Source organism: Mustelus asterias, chromosome 3 (genome assembly GCF_964213995.1).
Source record: "Mustelus asterias chromosome 3, sMusAst1.hap1.1, whole genome shotgun sequence".
Classification (NCBI taxonomy): domain Eukaryota; kingdom Metazoa; phylum Chordata; class Chondrichthyes; order Carcharhiniformes; family Triakidae; genus Mustelus; species Mustelus asterias.
The window spans coordinates 22,812,313-22,837,426 of record NC_135803.1 but is presented as its reverse complement, the minus strand read 5'-3'; the positions used below and the strand labels follow the sequence as shown (position 1 = coordinate 22,837,426).

General features: G+C 40.9%; 1 protein-coding gene across 6 annotated transcripts in view; it reads left to right on the top strand.

Annotated features, from left to right (window-relative positions):
* agfg1a (ArfGAP with FG repeats 1a) overlaps positions 1-25,114 on the top strand; it is a 66,649-nt gene that overhangs the window by 30,500 nt on the left and 11,035 nt on the right. For 2 of the 6 annotated variants that reach the window (XM_078206070.1, XM_078206052.1), the window contains exons 6-10: positions 7,659-7,778; positions 10,891-10,962; positions 14,408-14,602; positions 15,752-15,839; positions 24,275-24,351. In XM_078206070.1, the coding sequence (XP_078062196.1) occupies positions 7,659-7,778; positions 10,891-10,962; positions 14,408-14,602; positions 15,752-15,839; positions 24,275-24,351 (552 nt within the window). Of the gene's footprint in view, positions 1-7,658; positions 7,779-10,890; positions 10,963-14,407; positions 14,603-15,751; positions 15,915-24,274; positions 24,352-25,114 lie in introns of all 6 variants that reach the window. The other 4 variants (XM_078206044.1, XM_078206037.1, XM_078206071.1 and 1 more) reach the window with 3 other exon arrangements.

Below are 25,114 nucleotides of genomic sequence, written 5' to 3'. Positions count from 1 at the left end.
CTGACAGGAGGCAAATTTAATTTAAACACCCATGATTTCACCTCTCTCCACCAGTCCGTAAACAGGAAGTTGTTTTTGTTTTATTTTGTCTTCACCCTTTATAAACGGTGGCAAATATTCCCAACCCCTCAGTTTTGGAGTGATCTGATATCAATTAACAACTTCACAGCAAACTCAAGATAGGGTAAAATCAGAGGGTTAGTTATTTTACGCACACTCAAAATGTGGGAGGGGCTTTGTCACTAGATAGCCCTGAGTACATTCATACAATAAAAGAGAGATAAGAAAAAGAGAGAGAGATACTGGACAAAGACCACAGAGCAGATGAAATTTATTGTTTCACATGAGTCCAGATTAAAAGTCCAATGGTGTATTCTTTCAGAATACTGTTGCTAGATAATTCACTTTTCCAGTAGAGAAGATGTCCATGATGCAATGGGTACGTAGTCTTGTAAGCGCTGATATGGACGTTTGGAAGTCCTAGTAGAAACTAGATTTGGGACCAGGCAATTTTAAACCTGGATTCAGCTCTGGCTCTGCTGCTGTTTGATTGATGGAAGATGGCAGCTTGAACTCTTCAACTCCTTAGGGCAATTTTAAAGGTTCGAGCAGCTTGTGGGGTGGGAGCAGAGTTTGGGTGGGTGCCATATAACATGACTCTCATTCTCCAGCTTGGTTTGATCAAAGGATGTATATTCCTTTATTTGGATCCTTGGGATGATTAATGCTTCAACCATTAATAAGTTCAACAGAGGTTTCAGGGTAATTTGTCCTCATCGACTGATCATCTCTGTTGGCCTGAGCCTGACCTTGAGATTATAATGGCCTTTGCACAGTTCCTTGGGATTTGATCTTTGCAGTCAAAGGAGCATTAATGACTCTTTAGAGATAACAAGGTGGCAGCTGTTCAGAATGCCAGGAAGTTTCTCTCCTGAATTCCCCATTGAATTTATTAGTGACTATCTTATATTTATAGCTTCTAGTTTTTGTCTTCCCACAAATCAAATCAAACCCTTTTGTAACCTTAAAGACCTCTAACAAGTCACCTCTCAGCTGTTTTTTTTTGTCTTGAAAAATAGCCCCAGTTTGTTTGCACCCAACCAGCATGTGGCCTTATTTTGCCTACCAAATACACCATCTCACCCATAACTATATTGAAGTTCATTTGGTCATTGAATAAATGCCCATTCTGCAAATTTGTTAATGTCCTCTTGTATTTTCTTGCATTCTTAAATGTTGTCTGCAAATTAAGAAATTGTACGTTCCTTGAGCTTGAGCATCTCGACAAAGCATTAGTGCTTTAATTTCTCACTCGTATGAAAAATGTATAGCAGCAACTCATTCTAGAACTCTGTTGTTCTTAAATGCGTTCCTGCACTAGCTCATGTCAAGATGCAAACTCGGGCCATAGATCCTCATCGCAAACCATTTTACTTTTAGACAGTGCTAAGTTTGTGATCAAAGAAGTAAAGCAATTATTTAGCGACAGCTTTAAATGCACTCAGTTCAAAAGGAACATCTGGCTTTTGGAAAGAATTACTGGTGGCTCCATTTAAAATGAACCATTGCCAGCAGCTTTTTAAATAGGCTTTACTGGCTTCCTCTTTACATTTCAGCTTTATAATTTAATAGTAGAACTCTCTTAGTGGTCTAAAATTAAGCAGGCATACTGTCGTCTCTCCATTCAAAACAATCTATATTTAAAGGGTTGATGGAGTTTCTGCTACTGAGTGAGTGACTTTGAGCTGAGATTTCATTGATACAGGGTTGGGCTGGAAAGGTAATTTTAGCCTAATTCACTCAACTGAGAACACATCAGATCAAGAGGAACAATAGTTTTATACCCCCACTCCAATATTACTCCCCCTTGAATTTGGTGGAGTAAAATCGGGTGGGTTCAAAATTATTGTTACACCCGATCTCATCTATTTTCAATCAAGCGCGTTCAGTTATAATTTCTGAGTCTATATTCAATTTCTTGCAGATAAATCTTTAGAACTGAAATTAGGATGCTGTTGCACAACAGTGATATTAAATTGGTTTTAAATTACATTAGCAGTCCCATCCTAAGTAGATTCAGGAAATAATTTTGCAATGACCTATCGATGCTGCGATTAACCCTTAATTTACCCAGTTGTTGAATTTTATTGCATTAATGTGGGCTAAGGGAAGGCAATGGCCAAGTGGTATTATCGCCAGACTATTAATCCAGAAACTCAGCTAATGTTCTGGGGACCTGGATTTGAATCCCACCATGGTAGATGCTGGAATTTGAGTTCAATAAAAATATCTGAAATTAAGAATCTACTGATTACCATGAAACCATTACCGATTGTTGGAAAATCCCATCTGGTTCACTAATGTCCTTTGGGGAAGGAAATCTGCCATCCTTACCTAGTCTGGCCTATGTGCAACTCCAGAACCACAGCAATGTGGTTGACTCTCAACCTCCCTCTGAAATGGCCTAGCGAGCCACTCAGTTCAAGGGCAACTTGGGATGGGCAATAAAGGGGCTAGCTAGTGATGCCCATGTTTCACGAGTGAATTTTTTAAAAAGTTGTTTAAAGGCTCATCAAAAAAGCTGCTGGGTGTAAATTGGTCTCAGGTCTAGAATATGGTAGACCATGGCTAGCGGTGGATTACATTATGCTGATATTGTCTCGTAGAGCACCTTCTTATCCTGTGCTTAAATCAGCTGGGATATTTGTATTCTTGCTGGAGCTGCTTTGTTGCATTTGTACTTTGATAACTTGTGTTAACTGTAGGAGTTCAAAGAAAGCATGCAACTGTAGAGCACAAAGAGAGATGAGATCAATTCACACTCCAGCTGGTGTCATAGATGGAGTAAGAAAATGTGCCAGAAGTCCTACTGTGTGCATAATTCCAAAATCAGTTCACGGTGCTGATGGTAATACATTAAAATGTTGTGAAATCCCAGTGCTGAGCATTGTAGCAACATCTAATTTCCAGGAAATTCAAGTTACATTGTACCAAGGGATTTCCATTAATGGTGGTGAAATACTCAACTTTGGTGCTTTCGCTTTGCGGTCATCAGTGCATTGTGCAGTCAGATCACCAAAATAACTCTACCGTTCCACAACAATACTACTGTTAATAGCAAGATTGCATATAAACAGGCTCAAAAATAAAATTTTCTACAACTTTCATTCTTACATCAGTTGAGAAGAGCCTTCAACGGAAATGTGGGCAATATTAGATGAAATATTCTAAAGTAAATAAAAATGGAACTGGTTTTGGGTTTGAGGTATCTATAGACATAAAGATATGTGCTCCACTTGAAAGCATTGAAAGGTTTGTGGATTGAATGTAGGGGCTAAAGGTATGGGGCATATCTAAGAAGAGCTGGTGCAAGGAGGTCTTTGGCTCAATTTAAATTCACGGAGATCATTTTCCCTTCCATTTTATTTCCAGAGCCCTGCTGAATGATAGTATCAGTAGTTGTCCATTCATCAGCATGCAGCTGTTTTGATACTGAATGTGAAGCGCCTCTTTAATTGTATTCTCCAAAGCACATCCCACAAGTGAAATTGTGTAGTTCTTCTTATATTTGTACTGGAAATTGAGAAACTATTTTCCCAGGCATCTTGTTTGTTTGTAAGCATACTTGTCAATGTGAGCTGATGGAGATTCATTTGACTTTTTTAAAGAAAATTTACGTGAAATTATTTTAAAAATACTTTTATGATGTAAATAGCATGACTTTGTTACTGATTATAAAATGTTGACCGGGGTGGATCTGTTATTTATCTCTCTCACAGTTTTTGATTATTTTCCATGAATAGTCAACTCCACAATTGGCAGTGTAGTTGTTGCAAATTTGAGTCTTGTGATATAGCGATGCTAGTTATGGGGATTTGGACTCCATACTAAACCCTAGAGTAAGAACATTTTTGTTGAGTAATAACCATATTGGCAGAAGGGACAATCGCTAATTTAGAATGCAAACTAGCAAGATTCATTGGGCAATTTAGATCGATACTTAACATTTCATTAGTTGGGAAATGGCACAATACACCGGCTCAACCTATGGCAGTCTGTCTTTCCTGTGCATCCTAGGATCTTCTCTTCTTGGTACTAGCCTCTTGACTCACAACATCCTTTGAAATTTTAACTCTAATATGCATACAGATTCTATTATAGCTTTAAGGCTTCAACCCTCGTGGATCTTTTTCAAATTCCCAGTCTACCTTAATCACAGAACCTTCTAGTCTATTGTGACTGCTGAAACTACACACTTCACAGCTGCCTTTTCAGTATTCTCCACTTGCTCTCCTGCTGATTCTGGTAGAAACAGCTTCCTAACAAAGACTGTGGCTTCCCCAAAATGACTAAGTCTTTACTATTGAGTCTCCCAAGCCAGACTTTGACTGAACATTTCTAAGCAGCTAAAAGTGGCTATACATTTTCTATAACCATCCTCCTAAGGCAATTATTTTAGCCCCTGGCTAAACATATGCAGCAGTCTTTAACACTGGATTTTTATGGCAATCCTCAACCTTGTGACAGTTACTTTATGACCTTGGTGAGACCACATTTGGAATATTGTGTGCAGTTCTGGTCACCTCACTATAAGAAGGATGTGGAAGCGCTGGAAAGAGTGCAGAGGAGATTTACCAGGATGCTGCCTGGTTTGGAGGGTAGGTCATATGAGGAAAGGTTGAGGGAGCTAGGGCTGTTCTCTCTGGAGCGGAGGAGGCTGGGGGAGACTTAATAGAGGTGTATAAAATGATGAAGGGGATAGATAGAGTGAACGTTCAAAGACTATTTCCTCGGGTGGATGGAGCTATTACAAGGGGGCATAACTATAGGGTTCGTGGTGGGAGATACAGGACGGATATCAGAGGTAGGTTCTTTACGCAGAGAGTGGTTGGGGTGTGGAATGGACTGCCTGCAGTGATAGTGGAGTCAGACACTTTAGAAACATTTAAGCGGTTATTGGATAGGCACATGGAGCACACCAGGATGATAGGGAGTGGGATAGCTTGATCTTGGTTTCAGATAAAGCTCGGCACAACATCGTGGGCCGAAGGGCCTGTTCTGTGCTGTACTGTTCTATGTTCTATGTTCTAGTCACTAAGCCTAGAACTGGGTTCTTACAGCAACCCCTCAATCTGTGACTGTCAGTGTCCATGCAAATCTAACTTTGTAGCAAGTGCCTTACTCCTTTCTTTCCTGACACGCACATCCCAGCCAGTCTCTGGTGATAATTGCTGACCCATAACAAATACAAAGACCTCTGTGATGAACCTTACTTTTATACCTTTTATGCAGGTAGCTTTGCAACATTTAGCCCAAGTACATGCACCTGGCTTAAAAGCAACAAACAACTTATTTCTTAAAGTTACATTACAATATTTAGCACTTAGAGATGCCAACTTTAAGATTTCCTTAACAACATAGCCCAAAATTCACGAATCATCCCAATAATACATCCAAATTAAGGCTTTTCATCGCTAAGCTTATGGACAGTACAATTTAACCCTTAATACACAAATGCACTAGGGAGGTGAAGTCGAACAGACTCAACCCAACAAGTGGTACGATGGTCTTGATATCTAGCTAATCCCATTCTGCCCTATATCTTCATGCGGGGTGTATGTGGCCTTGTCTGACCCACTCTGACCATTAGTTAGGTCCTCATGTGAGCCCTTTTGTTCCCTCGAAAAGATCATGGAACCCTCTTGCATGTGCCACCATGTAATGATTAAAAGGAGCCAACATTAAAAATTTAGCTGATGTTCAGAGATCAATGAGCAATGCACCATCAATACATTTGAGTGAACTTGAGTAGAACTCAATTTCACAATGAAATGCCTGTACAGTGTCGCTTTAATTGACCTAATGTTACATCAATTGATAAAATGCAAAAAAGGACATTATTATGTTTCAAAAGCAGAATGCTGGAAACATTCAGCAAGTTTGGCAGAATCTGTAGGGAGAGAAAACATCATACAGTTCAGAAGAGGTCCTTCAGTCCATCAAATCTGCACTGACAAAGCTACACTAAGTCTACATTAATCCCACTGTCTGCAACCTAAGACTTTCTTCCTCACTATTAACCATCCTGCCAATCCTTGTGTCATCCACAAACTTGCTTACGTTCCCCTCCAGCCACATTCTCATCTATATTGTTTATATATCATGAACAATAAGGGACCTAGCACTGATCCCTGTATGCCACTGGATACCAGCCTTTAGGCACACAATCTTCTACCACCACCCAATGCCTCCCACCACTAATCCAGCTTTAGATCCATCTTGCCAAGGTAGCATGGATCCCATGTGCTTTTACTTTTTTAAAATCAGTTTTCCATGTGGGACCTTGTTATAGGCTTTGTTGAAATCCATATAAACTGCATCAACTGCACTACTTCATCTGCACACCCAGTAACCACCTCAAAAAATTCAATCAAATTCATTAGGCATGACCTCCCTCTGACAAAGCCGTGCTGACTATCTCTGATCAAACCTTGCCTCTCCAAGTGGAGATTAATTCTCTCCTTCAGAATTTTCTCCAATAGTTTCCCTACCACTGATATGAGATTCACTTGTCATAATTCCCTGGCTTATCTCTACCACCCTTCTTGAAAAGTGAAACCACATTAGTTGTCCTCTAATCCTCTGGCACCTCCCCTATGACCCAAAATTTGGGTCCAAGTTCCTGTAATTTCTCCCTTGTCTCCCAACAGCAGCCTGGGATACAACTCATCAGGACCTGGGGATTTGTCCACTTTTAAGCCTGCCAACACCTCCAATACTACTTCACTCCCTATGTCAAGACTGTTCAAGAACCTCACAGTCCCTCTCCCTGAATTCTGTGCCTACTTCCTCCTCCTCCTAAGTGAAGACAGGTGTGCAGTACACGTTTAAAACCCTATCAATATTCTCCGGCCTTATGCGCCCTTGGTCCCTAATGAGCCCTACTCTTTCCCTAGTTATCCTTTTCCCCGTAGCATACTTTTAATATATCTTGGGATTCTCCCTAATCCTCCCCACCAGTGCTTTTTCATGCCCCCTCTTTGCTCTCCTAATTGCTTTAAGTTCCCCTCTTGCACTTTCTATACTTGAGTGTAACGTTTCGAGTCCAAATTACTTCACAGCTGAAGAGGGGGAGAAATAAATGTGTTAGGTTATATACTGTATAAGAGAAGAGGGAATGGAACAGCTGTAACACAGTAGAAGGTCAGTGATTAGTGGGAGCTAGGAAAGATTGCAACAAAAAAGTAGCAAAACCTAAGGACAAATGACAGGAGGGGGAGGGAGGGTTTTTGTTTTGGGATATTAAAATAGTTAAGATAGAGGAGAAAGCTTCCAAGGAGTTTGCACCATGTGTGAAGACTTCACGGTGGAAGTTCAAAATGAAAAGCCAGTTTGGTTTGCTTGATTGAGGTAGAGAGAATGTACTTACCATATATTGATAATATAATCAAATGTAATCCAAGATGGGTTATATTAAACCATACTCATATTAACTGATTTTACTTGAGAGTCTGATATCATCTGAGCTTTATGTACTGTTAGGATATGAATTCATTCATGGTGTTCTGTTTGTTTATTGCGCATGACTTTCATAACCATTAACATGTCTACTTTTGGTTTTTTTCTTCCATCCCTTTTCCTCCATGTTACTGTTACAGCTCCAACCGCTGTGAATACAGACTTTGCAAACTTTGATGCGTTTGGAAATTGTAATGCTTCTGATAATTTTGGAGCTTTCTCCTCAGCAAGTCTGCCACCTTTCCAGTCCAACAGTACAGGTAGTGCTGGTTGCAACTGCCCAGCTTTACTTTTAGAAATAGTGAGGTGTCTTGTTTGTGGCTGAATGTGTGTGTGTGTTAGAAAAAGGGTTCAGTCAGTCCAAATATCATTGGTTCTCATTTTCAATCCATTTTATTATTTGTTCAAACAGAACATGTCGATAACAGTGCATCAGCAGTGAAAAATTAGCCAATATTGGGGGAAGCGATGGCCTAGTGATATTATCGCTAGACTATTAATCCAGAAACTCAGCTAATGTTCTGGGGACCCGGGTTTGAATCTCGCCACGGCAGATGGTGGAATTCGATTTCAATAAAAAATATCTGGAATTAAGAATCTACTGATGACCATTAAACCATTGCTGATTGTCGGAAAAACCCATCTGGTTCACTAATGTCCTTCGGGGAAACAAATCTGTTGTCCTTACCTGGTTTGGTCTACATGTGACTCCAGAACCATAGCAATGTGGTTGTCTCTCAACTGCCCTCCAAGGGCAATTAGGGATGGGCAATAAATGCTGGCCAGACATGTCCCACAAATGCATTTAAAAAAAATTAGATGTATGTCTTCCATCAGTATAAAGGGGGAAAAAACATATTTTCTCTTTTCAGATGTTGTATAATTCCAGCATTTTCTATTTTGTAGTTCTGATTTCTAACATGCGCAGATTTTTTATTTTCAGAATTCCACAATTTGGACCCATTCTGTTACATTTAAAAGATTTGCATTTATATGTCCCCTTAAAATGAAGGGGATTAGGAAGAAAACAAAATTTAGAAGTAACAAAAACTAGATGAATAACGAAAAGCCTATGTTTGCACTTTCATGTGATTAAACACCCCAAGACACTTCCCAGGAGGTCCGTTAAATTGTACTTTGGCACTCAGGCACATATGGATGACAAAAAGCTTAGTCAAGTGTCAAAGAGGCAACTCCAGAGTTTACAAATTGGCCAGCACGATGTACTGGTGTAGTAATTAAAATCAGAGGCTAAAACTAGAGGAGCACAGATCCCTGAAGGTTGTAGGGCTCAATATTACAGGGACAGGGAGAGGCAAGTTGACAGAAGAATTTGAAGACAACGAGAACTTAAAATCAAGACATTGCTGATGCGATGAATGCCAGTGAGCACAGAGGTGATAGGTAGATAAGGCTTGATGCGAGTTAGAATGTAGGCAGCAGAGTTTTAGATGAGACCTAGTTTATAGATGGTGAAAGATGGGAGACTGATCATGACAGCAATGGAATAATCAAGTGGAGAGGTAACAAATGTGTGTTTCAGCAACCATTAAGCTAAACAACATGGACTTGGGCAGTGTTACATAGGCGGTTTTGGTGATGGAATGAATATGTGATCAGAAGTTCACCTCTGGTCAAATCTGACACCAGGGCTGCGAATGGTCTGGTTCAGTCTGGTACAGTTTCCAGGGACGGAGATGGAATTTTTGGCTAGAGAATGGAGTTTGATGCAGGAACCAAAGGCATTGGTCTTCATACTCATTCAGTACTAGATGTCAGACATGCAGTGCGACAAATCAGAAACAGTGAAAGAGTCGAGAAGGTGGTGGTGAGGTAGAGCTGAATATCATCAGCATACCGGTGAAGCTTGACACTGTGTTTTCTTGGATGATGTGACCGAGGGCAGTTTGTAGCAGAGAAGTAGGAGGAGGCTAAGCATGGATCCTGGGGACTCCAGAGATAAGATGCCAAACCAAGGATCTTTGAGTAGTAATTGATAGGCACATTGATGAGTTTCCAACTGAGCTACAAACCATGATATAAAAGGTCTCTCTGAAGTGGAGGAACATGCTGTGTGGATATTGTAGTGTTAATACTGTTGGCTGGAATTAACAAGTAGAATTGAAAACTAGGAGTGGGTGTCTTCAATTTGAGGTAATTTTGCAAAAGTTGGAAATATTTACACCAGAGAAGTAAATGCTCATAGAGTTGATCTTATTAAAGTATACAAGGTCCTAAAGAATATTGGAAAACTAAATAGCAGTGCATATAATTGTTTCAACCTTGCGGTCAGTAGCAAAGCGATGATGCTTGTTGCTGACATTGAAGAAAGCTGCCCACAAAGATCTAGTGATTTCTGGCATGAATTTCACCTTTCCCAACATTAACTTGAATCTGCCACCAATTCAAGTGGTTCTTCAAGCATCCTGCAGCAATGGTGTCATCCAGAAATGTAAGCAGCCGATCACATTGAAGAATTCCCATAGACAGCAAGCCAGGAAGTAATAATCATGGATTATGCAGAAAGCGAAACACAGATTAGGACATATGCATTAGAAGTTGAGATGTCATAAACAGACATTAAAAAGGAATTATGTGGTGTTTGACATTGATATAGTTTAAAATGAGAAGTTCTCAGAAATTTTGTGATTTCGATAAGATTGCTGTCTGGAGGGATTTCAACAGCATCTCTTGTGGGGCAGCACTTCTGGATTTCCACATTTAGCCGTGCCTGTGTGGACACCAGAGGTTGCTGTCAGCTTCCAAAGTAATGATGCCGCACACTGACAGCTTTGACTCCAACCCAATATAATTACAACCAAGGCAGCATAGACTCAAATTTAGAAGGGGAAGGATGAAAAGACAAGTTTCAGTTTAATTACGCCAAAGGCGGAATGGAATGCCAAGGGAGAAACTGGGGGTGGATTGTATATGGAAATTTGAGAGTTGAACAAGTACTTGCACAAGCCAGATGGAGTGCATTGCTGTTATCCAATCATATATGTTGTTCTGTTCTGTTTCACACATGAACAGCTTATTTCCTATCTGTTGCTTAGCAAATCAGATCATGTGTCAATTTCTCTGACTTTGAAATATGGAACTTCCTTTAAGAAATGAGAATCTTGAAATAGCCAGTGTTGGTTTGAAAGCATCTTTTAATGTTTTTAAGCTGTTTTTAATTGACACCTCGTCAGCTCCTCATTCTGAGAGCATATGTTTATTTGGATTGACTCAACCCAGAAGACAGTGCTTGAAGTTTATCCAATCTTGTTGCCATTCATTTAGTTTTGTGTCTGTAATACACTTTATTTTGTGTTTCATTTCTGTTCTTCTGTTTCTCCATTGATTTCTCCTCCATATCTCCCTTTCCAGTCTTCAGAACACTTTCATCAGGCAGTGATTTTGGTGACTTTACTTCCGCTTTTCCTCTCTCAGCTGCCCACAGTAAGTGCTATTTTAGTGTAGGGACCTTGGCTCCAATGTTTCTTTTTGCATCAATCACAGTCTTAGTGCCATTGATATTCTACCCTTTCTCTTGTGTTACTATTCTATCCTTATGATATTTTAAGTTTAAGAAGGTGTTGAATTGTTGACTGAGAATTCTTGTGTCTATTTTGGACAATTGTGATTAGACACTCGACAATTACTTTAACAGCTTTTGAGTTACTTAAAGTTTTTCTACACAGATGCACTAATTCATCAATTTTTTTAATAATCCATTTTGGATGCTTTTAAAGGACTAACTTTTGATGGACATTTCCTCTCAGCAAGGCTGCTTAGGGCATGCAACAATTTTCCATTTTAAGTAGTCACTGTCAACATTGCGTGTTCCCACATTAGTTATAGCCTGGGTTAAATGCAGAACAAAGATCCTGTTAGTCCTTCAACAATGTGTCAATAATGTTGACATTTTATTCTCAATCCCACGTCAGACTCCCTTACATGAGATTACCATTTTGTAAATGATTGTGATTTAATGCTAAGATTCACTTTATCCCAATTGAAATTGTACAAACTTGTATCGAATCCCTACAGCCAAAAGATTAACGACATTTTATTTCAATCCGTATGGCCAGATTTAAATCCCTGTGAAGGACGGTGCTGTGTTATACTATCCAGCTCCTAATTGATTAAAGGTTTATTTCATAGGTAAACTCTCTTGGTATGCATATGCCACTGGAAGTTTCAAGCTCTGAGAAATTCTGTTTGGGTTATTGTCTAGCATTTAGCGATACTGCTTCTGTCTGCGGTTGTAATTCCCAAACCAGTGGGATCGATAAAAAATGGGCACAAATTGCTCAATAAGTATGAACGGTTTGGTCTTATTTCTGTCGAATGCTGTCCAGTTTCTAACTTCATAAATTACTCAATGAGGTCCAGAAATGAGATGCAATTGTGATTTGTTGGTTCATTTTGCTGCTCCTAATATTTAAACTACTATGTTTGTGCTGTAAACAGGTTCCATTTAAATTACATCCTTCAACTATTTATGTCACCTCCCAGTTACAGTTGCTGCTGATGTTATTTTTTTTAAAAGTCACATTATAAATACACAGAGGAGAAACTAAAGTGGCACTTTAAAGCAGCTCAGTTTTTACAATTCAAACCTTTTTATTGTGCGCTCCATCATGAGGTGTTCATCAACTTTTTCAGTCTTCCTATGTCAAATGTCATTCGGGGATGAGCCAAACAGCCCTGGTATGGACATCCACGCAGACTTATTAATTTATTACTTCCTGGTTCTTTTTTGTGTGAATTTTCTTCACTGACTATGGCTGTTTGCACAACGTGGTACCTCAGGTGGCTGGACCTCTGCCATTGTGTTATGATCCATAATTTTAACATTTTTAAAGATACCTTAATATCAAGATGAAGCAGGACTTAAGATGGAATAGAAGCGATATTGACTGCTTTTCAATGCAGTATTCTGCTACTTGAATGCAGACTTCCAAAAAATTGGTATGGCTTGAAAACAACTTCTTAGCACATTGAGTGTGCTGTTAACCAAATGTACAAGCTCTCCTTTACATGCTGTTTTTTCAAGATTGTGTGACGTGTAATTAAAGCCCTTTTCATCCAATGAGCCCTGCATTCCTTTCCCTCAGCTCGCACAGCATGTGTAAGCCTAGATTGTCCCATATAATATCTTTGCTCAGTAATTAGGATTCTATCACTTTAACCATGGCCCAACATGGAAATCAGATTATATTAAAAATTGTTTTTATGGTTGCAAATTAAGTGGGGCTGGAGGAATTCAACCCAAATTGTCTTTATCCAGAAGTCTGCTGATGATAAGGGAGTCTTTGGTGATAAAGACATGCTGTGACTTGCCACACCAATTGTATGAGAGAACTGGCCTGGCTTCTCTCCTCCTCCTCGCGTCTACTGGAGAATAGAATAGTGTTCTCTCTCAAGTTTTGAACCACTTTCCAAAAATAGTGGTGTTTCTGATGCTAAGAAGAATTCTCTACCTGAAGCACATGACTTGCACATCACTGGTAATGCCTAGTTTTCAGGTTAAGGCATTTATGTGGGATTTTAAACCATGTTTACCTATTTCTACACAATATTGTTACTGATAGTTCCTGTAATAGGGAAAAATAGGCTAATGTATATTCTCCCTGAATACATGTGAAAGGAGCAATAACCTCAGTAAATGATACTTAATTTTGATCAGGACCTATTCAAAGTTGAAATTCTAGCATTTGGAAAGGAACTTTCCTTCAGTAATAGTGAAACAAGTTGAAGGACAGTAGGGACGTTGGATTTCAGTATCCCAACAGATAAACCAAGAAACATTCGTTCAGCTCCCCGCGAGGAGCTGTTTGGGGTCTACCATCCAGATAAAAGCTAAGAATGAAAAATCCCTGTGTTTGGCTTGCTGACGGGAAATGCTAACGCAGTGGTTGCATTACTTTACTCGTAATCCAGGAATTTGGATTGATGATCCAGAGTCGAGAGGTCAAAACCCACTATGGCTGTGATGGAATTTAAATTCTGTTAGTTAAATAAATCAGAATTTTTAAGAAAGCTAGCATCAATGATGGTGACCATGTAACTATTGGATTGTCATAAAAACCCATGTGTTTCACGAATGTTCTTTAGGGGAGGGAATCTGCCATCCTAATCGGCCTGGTCAGTATGTGCCTCCAGACCCAGGGCAGTGTGTTTAACTTTCTGAAATGGCCTATCAAGCCATTCATGTGAAGAACATCGGGCATTCGAAATAGAAGCAGGAGTAGACCAAATGGCTCCTCGAGTCTGCTGTACGAGTCAGTAAGACCATAAATTAATTTGACTTCAAGTCCACTTTCCTGCTTGCGCCACATCCCTTGATTCCCCGAGGATACAAAAATCTATCAGTCCCAGGCTTGAATATAGTTAACGCCAAAAGCATCCGAAGTCCCATGAAGTAGAGAATTCCAAAATCTCTCAGCCTGATGAGGTAGAGAATTCTAAAATCTCTTAACACTTTGAGTGAAGAATCCTTTTCTTTCTTTTAATTTTAAATAGCTGACCTCTTTTCCTGAGATTGCCCCCTATTCAAGATTCTTAAACGGAGGGAAAATAGCCTCTCAGTGACTTCCCTGACAAGCCCTCTTAGAATCTTTATGTTTCAATGAGATGACCTCTCATCTAACATTCAGTTCAATGACTGCTTTCATTTTAAGTAGCACCTTTCATATTGGAACTACAGTTTGAGAAAATGAGGCAATTTAAAGGGCATTTTCACTGCAGATCTGTGCTTTGCAAATTTATGTTGTGATATTTTTAGATTGTAGATATATTTTGTGGCCAAGTATATCTTTTTGTTTCTGTATCTGCTGTTTGATGGTTTCTTCGATGCTGACGGCCAACATTTCTCCAAATCCTGTTTTTCTCATAAAAGGTGGATCCTCTGCTTCAACGAATGCTAACTTTGCAAATTTTGATAACTTCCCAAAATCTTCTAGTGCTGATTTTGGAGCTTTCTGTTCCTCTGGGAATGACGCAACAGTAATCAAAGCACATACTGTTACTCAGGATAAATATGCAGCACTTGCCGACCTGGATAATGTTTTTAGCTACAGTACATCTACACAAGGTAAGACCAACTGTACATTACTCAGCCAAAGTAGGACAGTGAATAATATTGTAGTATGGATAAGTAATGAAGACCTGTTGCTGCTCAGTTAGGTAATTGAGTATTAGCAGGCCTTCATTGCTTACACCAAGTGACTTTTTGACACACGTGAGCTTGGGGATGAGCATTATTTTAGCCTTGAGCTGTTTTGGGGAAGATGGGGAGGCATTATTAGTGACTAACATTTACATGCATTCATTTTCTGGAATCAGGAGTAGGAATGCCCGTCTGACCTGAGAGAAACGTGGCAGAGAAAAAGCACCTGGGTGGCACAGTGGTTGGCACTGCTGCCTCACAGTGCCAGGGACCCGGGCTCAATTCTGGCCTTGGGTTACTGTCTGTGCGGAGTTTGCACGTCCTCCCTGTGTCTGCGTGGGTTTCCTCCGGGTGCTCCGGTTTCCTCCCACAGTCCAAAGATGTGTGGGTTAGATTGATTGGCCATGCTAAATTGACCCTAGTGCCATGGGATTAGCAGGGTAAATATGTGGGGTTATGGGAATAGGGCCTAGGTGGGATTGTGGTCGGTGCAGACTCAATGGGCTGAATGGCCTCCTTCTACACTATAGGGATTTTATTCTATGAAATACTTGGGACCTTCCTGATTTATATACTTCAGTAATACGCTATCAGTGTCTACATTTGCTGAGTCTTTTTCTTTTAACCTATCACAAAAATTGTTTTGGGTTTTTTAATTTGTGTAGTTTCTTCAGTTTTCATGAGATTTAGTGATAGCTCTTAATGAAATCAGTTATCTTCACCAATATTATTATTTTCATGAAAAGTATTTGGAAGGAACTTTGTTGAATGTGAGGAATATATGATTAAAGAAGAAAGTACCTCTTGTGAGCGATGAATGATGTTTTGTGGGATATGTGGAGGATGCTGATTGACCCACATTAGGTCATTCTAGATATGAAATGATCAGGCTGAACAATTTGGCTAAATAAAAAATCTTTCAACCATCTTAAATGATGCTTTAATTATTTTAATATCAATATTTTCACAAGTTAATATTTGATATATTATTTTGAGCTTGAAGCATAATTTTTTTCACGGCTCCATAAACATCATCTTTTTGAATTCTTTATTTTTTTTTCCTCCTAAATTCAGGTGGAAGTAGTCAACTGACTAATTTCAGCTCGACGACTGTTGGATCTTCTGTGATGACTGCCAATCAGTCAAGCTCTCCAGCAAACAAGTATGCAGCACTAGCAGAATTAGATAATGTCTTTAGCTCTCCGACAGCCACTAGTAATGTATCTAGCACAAGCAGGTAAAGTGCATTGCCTACATGGCACTTTAGAACATAGACTTTCTAAACTCAAAACAGAAATGCTACATGCAGCCAAATTACAGTCTCGGAGATGTGATTAAAGCAGCCACTCCATGAAGAAAGCCTTGCCCAGTGAATCATCCTCCAAAGTCAGATTTAAGTGAAATTCAACAGATTCACTGGATAAGATTTTATTTCTTTTCACTGCAGTATTGTGCAGTCCTATTTTAGTGCTTGAGCTGTGAGTTTGGGGATAACTTTAAAAGGATATTTCGATAACTAGTAAATTAACGGGCTGTGATTAATTATAAATATTTCAGATTAGCCTAAATTGTCACATTATGGATTTGCCTGTAGAGGTATAAAACCTTGTGACACATAATCTTTTAATTTTAAAACACTGTTGTGCTACAGTATATACATGAAAGGTCCTTCTCATTCTTTGAAAGAAGTTCCACCTCTGTATAAAAATAGGCTATGGCAATAACTGAATGGGGACGAGGGAACAGAAGTAGGTCAGATTGCTAAGGGCCATCCCTTTACAGGACTTTATGCCAGCTGCGCACATCTTGATTAGATAATCTCCCTCCTGTTCCATTGTATAAAAGGCTTTATTCTGGGCCAAGACCTTGCTTCTTTGACCATATGGGGCAAAGTTCCCCCTGACATCAGTGGATAGACATCTTGCATTTGACATTATCAATGTTAAATGGTGCAGTTTTCTTTGATGTAAGAGATGGAGAGGTGACGCTGCTTATTACTGGAAACTATGCTTCATTTATCTCCCAACTCACCCACCCAAAGAGGTGTGCAGTTGACTGGAAATTCTTCTTGTTGCTGTGCCACACCTTGTCCTCCAACTGTTAGCAGATCTGCTGTGTCTGTGTACTTGAGAGGTTGATTAATGCCAAGCAATGTGAAATCCAAAAATTAGGATTTACTCAACATGGAATTGAGAGATTTTCTTTGACCAAAACTCAAGAGTTTACAGAAATTTCTGTGCTTCTGAAGACAGAGGTATGTAGGTATCAGAGGGTCCAAGATATTCTACATCAATTTTAATACCAAGAACCTGCATAACCAGCAGCAGAAAACAAGGTGAGCAGAACTAGACCAACTGAAGTAGTCCTCACTTAACAGCCCAATAAAGTGCAAGATATTCCTGGAAGAAAATGGTATTCAGAACGAAATGGAAAAATACTTCAGAGAAACTTTCCAAAAATGAAAACAAAAAGAAAATCAAATAATCTATTATAGGACCATTTCTAGAACTACAAAGTGCAAAATTTTAAAAAAGTGAAAAAGCTAATAAGATGGTGGGAATTTCAAGCGACATTGTGGCAAGGTGATTTCTTCCTTTCTGTCTCCACAAGAAGTGGAACAAACAAAGAAATCACCGCTACCTCCCCTTGTTTACTCCTTCCATTTTGTTACTTTTGTCCCTCGTGTCACATGCAATTTCATGGAAGATGTAAAAAGCTATGAAGTGAAGTTTTAAATTCCGGTCTAACAGTTCGACCTATTGCTGTTTTCTTTTGCTTTTATTCCATTACAACTGCCCTAAAATGCTTCATACTTTTTTCGGATTTCTGACCACCTGACCTGATCCCTTTGCATCCAGCAACCAGACAAATATTTGAGGTACCCACACAAAATCCTCTTCAGTTCTGCCCAAAGGCAGCGCCATGGGCAAGGAGACAAGTCCTGAATTCACCCCTGCTGGAACCGGGATTGAACCCTGTGCTGTTGGCACCAATCTGATCCGCACCAGCCATGAGCCAACTGGCGCGCACACCCTCCCCCCAAGGAGTCAGAGTTGCTGTGGCAACACGCATATTTACATACGTGCTGCAGTCTGGAGCTATGAAGTGATGGCAGAGGCTCCACTTTCCATCTGGCCGACTAGGAATCTCCCCCGCTTTTGCCACCTGCCGTTGGCGTATGTCGGACGGATTTATAAGTTGATACTCGGGCTATTTGGCCAGATTATGAACACACACCATCCTTGGCCATCGAGCCCTGGAGTGAAACTTTAACCTGGAGCTTCTGGCTCAGAGACAAGGATGCTACCCACTGCACACAGCACCTTCCATACATGAATTCAACTCATTCTTTGTTGCATCAGTAAATAGAAAACTGTGAAGTCCTAGTAAAGGCTGTTTGAGGGCATTTTAAATTAAGCAACATAAACCATAGCAGACTCTCCAGCTGAACAGTGAAAATCTCCAATTTTCAGAATTTTCTCATGACGCCAAAATTGGTATTTCGGTAAATAAAATCATTAAAATGTTGCCATGGAAACTTTCCATCTTTTGATGTTCTGCAGTCACTTGCCCTTGGAAACTATTGCAGTAACAAAATATACAAAAACTGGGTCAGTGCCGTTTCTGTCTTGAAGTTAGTAACAATTTGATGTGGGGACAGAACTGTGTTCAATACTCTCAACAAAGTGCAGATTTTCGGTTAATTTGGTCTAATGTTTATAGAACACCAAATCGTGTCTGCGGCAACTTTTTCCGCAGATGTGTGCAATGTTGTTGTGCTGTTTGCAATGATAGATTTACTTGGCATGATAAATTGTTTTGTTTTCATTTGATGAGACTCCACACATCATCCAGGTAAGGAAAGAAACACGACCAAAAAAAAATCAGATGGCTGCCTGGCCCTTCCAGAGAACTCAGTCCAGAACTACATGATCTTCACTTGCTGCATCAGTAAAACTTCCAACCTCTCTCCCCTTTGCTGCGTTGTCTCCCACTGCTGTTATCAGTTAACGTCAGGGGGTGGCCTCCTTTATGTGAGTGAAGTAAGCAGCACAGAGCCTATCCAGCCATTCCCTTTGACAAAAATCCTCCTCACTAGTTTGTTTGCATTATTTTGAATGTGTTCCCATAGTTGTGTGCTAATTAAAACTACTACTTTAGGCAAATGGTATTCTAAGTCACTCTTCCATTCCTATCTTTTTTTGAATTTGTACTGAAATGAACCAGGTGCGCGATACTCTGCGTAACCTTCTGATACTGTCCTGTAATCCGACTGGTGCTAAACTTGCAGTCTGAATGGTGGGATATGTTATAATTGCCCCAGAATTTCATTCCATGTGCATGATGAATGTAGCTTCCAGTGAACATAGGGTCAGAACATAGGCTCTGAGTGAGCACATAGAGGCTGCAAAGAGATATATGCATGTTAAGTGGGCAACAAGGTGGCAGCTGGAGTGCAATGTGGGGAAGTGAGGTTATTCACTTAGTAGGAAGAAAAGAAAAGCAGAATATTTCCCAGAAGGCACGAAACTTCAAAATGTGGATGTTGAGAAATCTGGATGTTAGCATGCAGCAAGCAATTAGGAAGGCAAGTGGTATGTTAGACTTTATTGCAAGGCAATTGAATTACAAGAACAAGGAGGCCTTGCTTCAATTGTACAAGTTTTGGTGAGGTGGCACTTGGAATTGTGTGTATGATTTTGGCCTTCATATTTGATGATGACTTGCACCATGGTGCCAACTCTGTGTTAAACATCATTCGATGTGCCTCAAAAGTCTCTGCCTCATTTGCTCCAGATGAAGATAGTGAACTGAGAAGGTGCAGGATTTTCCGTCTTCTGGTTTATCTGGGGCTTCTTCTCAACCAGCTGAGCTTTTTGTTTCTGTTCACCTATTCCAGTGCCCCTCCAAATAGTCAGCCAACAGAGGTCACAGCCATCATTGACTGTCTCCCTGTTGTCCAGGTGCCCACAATCTGCATATCTCACTTGCAGGTGTCCTTGTATTGAAGATAACATGGTTTTATGAGGGAAGGTCATGCCTCACTAACTTGATCGAGTTTTTCGAGGAAGTGACAAAGATGATAGATGAGGGAAAGGCAGTGGATATTGTATACATGGACTTCAGTAAAGCCTTTGACAAGGTACCTCATGGTAGACTGGTACGAAAAGTGAAGTCACACGGGATCAGAGGAGAGCTGGGAAGATGGATACAGAACTGGCTTGGCCATAGAAGACAGAGGGTAGCAGTAGAGGGGTGCTTTTCTGAATGAAAGGCTGTGACTAGCGGTGTTCTACAGGGATCAGTTCTAGGACCTTTGTTGTTCATAGTATATATAAACGATTTGGAGGAAAACGTAGCTGGTCTGATTAGTAAGTTCGCAGACGACACAAAAATTGGTGGAGCTGCAGATAGTGAAGATGATTGTCAGAGGATACAACAAGATATAGACTGGTTGGTGACTTAGGCGGAGAAATGGCAGATGGAGTTTAATCCGGACAAGTGTGAGATAATGCATGTTGGAAGGTCCAATGCATGTAGGAATTATACAGTAAATGGTAGAACCCTTAGGAGTATTGACAGGCAGAGAGATCTGGGCGTACATGTCCACTGATCACTGAAAGTGGCAACGCAAGTGAATAACAAAGAACAATACAGCACAGGAACAGGCCCTTCGGCCCTCCAAGCCCGCGCTGCTCCCCGGTCCAGGATTGAATCCTGAATCCAGGATCCCCGCCCAATTTTCCAGCCTATCTACATCCTAATATCCTATCCACCGAGCTGTCCCTCACAGCTACGATGCTTTGTTCATCACAACCTAATAAGGTAGTCAAGAAAGCAGACGGCATGCTTGCCTTCATCGGTCGGGGTGTTGAGTATAAAAATTGGCAGGTCATGCTGCAGCTGTACAGAACCTTACTTAGGCCTCATTTAGAATATTGTGTACAATTCCGGTCGCCACACTACCAGAAGGATGTGGATGTTTTGGAGAGCGTACAGAAGAGGTTTACGGATGTTGCCTGGTCTGGAGGATATTAGCTGAGGAGAGGTTGGATAAACTCGGTTTGTTCTCACTGGAACGACGGAGGTTGAGGGGTGACCTGATAGAGGTCTACAAGATTGAGTGGCATGGACAGAGTGGATAATCAGATGCTCTTTCCTAGGGTAGAAAAGTCAAGTACTAGGGGACGTAGGTGTAAGGTGCGTGGGGAAAAGTTGAGGAGATGTGCGAGGCAAGTCTTTTTACAGAGGGTGGTGAATGTCTGGAACGCGCTGCCTGGGAAGGTGGTGGGAGCAGGTACGATAGCGGCATTTAAGGGGCAACTAGACGAATACTTGAATAGGATGGGAATGGAAGGATACAGACTCCATAAGTACATACAGTTTTAGTTTAGGCAGGCATCATGATCGGCGCAGGCTTGGAGAACCGAAGGGCCTGTTCCTGCGCTGTACTTTTCTTTGTTCTTTGTGTAATGGATGCCTAAGGGGTTGTGACCCAGTGGTCAGTTCATCATAGAGTAAGTCTTTAGATATGTGGCCATCATCCATCTGATTAATATGGCATGGACACTGTCGGCTTAGCAATGAATGCATGCTGAATTATCACACACCAGGACTTGTGAATTGGTGAGCTTGCCCTACCAAGAGATGCTGAGGATATATCTGAGACAGCAAAGGTGGAATCTGTTCAGCCTTTTCTCCTGCCTACCATGTGTTGTCCAGGTCGCACCGTTGGAGAGAAATGTGCTGAGGACATAGGATTGGTAGACTCACGCCTTAGTGTTCTCAGTCAGGTTGCTGTTCGATCACACACTCTTACTCAGCTATTCCTTACATTCTTAAGAAGCAGAGAGGAATAAAGATGACAAAATTACTGTTTTCATTGACTGTTTAAGCAGTGCCAGATGACTAATAGACAAGTTGCATTCATTTTCACTTTTCTATGACCTTTTGGCTTTAACCTGGCATTTGTTACCCAGCCAAATATCATTGACAGCTTGCCCTGGCTGTGACTGTAATCTTTTAGTATTTCTGCTTTCACATCACCCAGCTCTACACATTAAAGCCACAATTCATTTTTCACCAAGAAGCACCGTTCTGTAAATATGACAGCCTTGGTCCAAACGTGGACAAAAGAGCTTGGCTGAGGTGAGGTGAGAGTGACTGACCTTGACATCAAGGTAACATTTGACCAATTGTGGCATCAAGGATCCCTAGCAAAACTGATATCTGTAGGAATCAGGGAATACTCTGCACTGCCTGGAGTCATACCTAGCACAGAGGAAGATGGTTGTAGTTGTAGGAAGTCAATCATCTCAGTTCCAGGACATCGCTGCAGGAGCTCAACAGGGTAGGCCCAACCATCTTCAGCTGCTTCGTCATTGACCTTCTCTCCCTCATAAGGTCAGAATTGAGGATGTTCGCCAATGATTGCACAATATTTACTTCTATTCATGGCTCCTTGGATACTGAAGCAATCTACGTCCATATGCAGCAAAACCTGGACATTCGGGCTTGGACTCATAAGTGACAAGTAACATTCGTACCACAAAAGTGCAAGGCAGCAACCATCTCAACATGAGAGGAGCTTACAATCTCCACTTGACATTCAATGTATTACCATTCTTGAATCCCGACCATCAACATCCTGGGGGTTATCATTGACCAGAAGCTGAACTGGGCTAACCATATTAATACTATGAAGAACAGGTCTGAGACTGGGAATTGTCTGGTGAGTAACTCGCCTCCTGATTCCCCAAAGCACAGGTTAGTAGTGCAGTGGAATATTCTTCACTTGCCTAGATGAGTGCAACACTAAAGAAGCTCAACACCAACCAGGACAAAGCTGTCTGTGTGATTGACATCCCATCCACTACCTCAAACATTCATTCCATTCATCATCGACATACAGTGGCAGCAGTGTGTACCATCTACAAGATGCACTGCAGCAACTCACCAAGGCTCCTTAGATAGCACCTTCCAAACCCACAACCTCTTCCACCTAGAAGGACAAGGGCAGCCGTTGCATGGGACCTCCACCCCCTGCAAGTCCCCTTCCAAGCCACTTACCATCCTGACTTGGAAATGTATCGCCGTTCCTTTACCGTCACTGGGTCAAAATCCTGGAGCTCCCTAACAGCAGTGTGGGTGTACCTACACCATGTGGACTACAGCGGTTCAAGAAGGCAGCTCGCTACCACCTTCTCAAAGGCAGTTAGGGATGGGTAACAAATGTTAGCCTAGCCAGAAACACCCAGTGAATAAATAAATTTTAATAATGAGCCGAGTATAATTTATTTCTAATGTGTTTTGGCCTAAAGCAGCATTTTGCCAGACTGGAAATGGGCTCACCATGGGTCATTTCAAAATTAAACAGAATGAAGGATAGCAGTAAGAATTTAATTAAAACAATTTCCTAAGTTAAGATGGTTTGTAATATCTGCTCCATTAGGATCAGATGTACGCAAGTCAAACTACGTTCCTATTTTTAACAACCTGTTAATGGTGGATACGTGGAGATCAATTCAACACTGCTTCTAGACCTCTCCACTATCCAACGCAACCCAACTTACCTGCCTGAAAATTCTCAGTCTGGTGGGACTGTACTTAACACGTTCCATCAGTCCAAAGTTGATGCCACTTAAGAGAGCAGTGTGAAGTATTTATAAATGGCACAAATATAAAACAGCACGGAAACAGGCCATTTGGCCCAACATGCTACATTGATGTATATGTCTCACACGAGCTTTCTCCTACTCCTCTTCATCTCACGCCGTTAGCAAATGTTTTGCTTACCCTCCTATTTTTGAGTGAAAGTTAGGTTTAACAAATTTTCCAGATCTTGTGTGGGCTAATTTTTGGGAGTTTTCCCAATGGCCCATAATTTTCTTGTGTTTTCAAGGACACTGTTCTGAAGAAACAGAGCCTGTCTTTGCTCTGAAGTGTTTACGTTTTAAGTTGTTTAAATCATATCCTTTTTACTGTCTATTGAGCACACTAAAATATTGCATGTTTAATAGTTCTATCTATTCCAGTGTTACAGGCAGGGGTTTTCTCTCCTTCCCAAAGAGCAATAAGGGACTAAGTCATCACAGCTCTTCACAAAACCGAATGTACCGCCTCTGGTCGAAAAGAACTGGAGATGACACAGCAAAGGGGCAGTCTTTATAGACACAGTAAGTGAAGATCACACAGATCGGACCTGAAACCTCTTAAAGGAACAGGTATATCTGATTTTTCCCAGTAATGTATCTCACCTCACCTGTGGTTATGGAGTCTAAACTTCTTTCAAAGAATGTTTGTTACACACCTAAAGGTGACCAGTCCACTTTCAATGGAGGTTGATTATAACCTCATGGTAATTAGGTGCCTCCATTTGATCGGCTACTAATAGACAACCTTGGGTTTGCATGCGAGTTGCTTCCATATTGTCCTGCTGCCCCAAAACACTCAGTGAATAATTTCAGCCCCAGATACTTTTCATCCCAGTTGAAAGAAAAGGTTTTTGTGGAAAATGGTTATTTGGGTGGAACTTGGTTCTCGCCTTACCGTTCTGAGTTATATGGACACTGTTATAAAGATCGTTTCCTCCTGCAGTGTGTTTGGGACAGTACAAAGTGCTACAACAGCACAGACACACCCCGGGGTCAGCACTACACCGGCGGCATTTGGAGGTAAGCCATCTGTTTTGCTGAGACACATTTAGTTTTTGGTAAACATTAACATTTTTTTGAGACTAAATGCTAGCTCTTTCTATTTTTGGGCGCAGATTGAATCGTGGCTTTCAAAGCAGAATTAGATAAGCACCTGAAGGGAAGGAAATGCAGCGCTATAGGGACATGGCGAGCTAAATTGCTCTTGCACAGATTGGCTGAATGGCCTTCGGTGTAAACATTCTCTGAAATGAGTATGCATGTTATATCACAGAATCCCTACCGTGCAGAAGGAGGCCATTCAGCCCATTGAATCTGCACTAACTCTCTACCAGAGCACCCAGGCCCTATTCCCGTAACCCAATGCATTTACCCATCTAATCCGCCAACCTACAGATCTTGGGACACAAAGGGGCAATTTAGCATGGCCAATCCACCTATCCTGCACATCTTTGAACTGTAGGGGGAAACCAAGCACTAGAGGAAACCCATGCAGACACAGGAAGCTCATACAAACTTCACACAGGCCATCACCTAAGGCCGGAATTGAACCTGTGACCCTGGTGCTGTGAGGCAGCAGTGCTAACCACTGTGCCACCCGGCTGGATCAATGGCTGGGTAAATATTTTCTGGAGGATTTGAAAGGCATCTTTATAGACAGAATTTAACAGGATTCTCGGGAATGGATTGGAAGGTGGGTGGTGCCAAAAAATAAGAAACCAAGAAGAGGGAGGCCTGTTGCTTCCCTAATCCTGTGGAATTTTCTTAACAGTGGATTTCATGG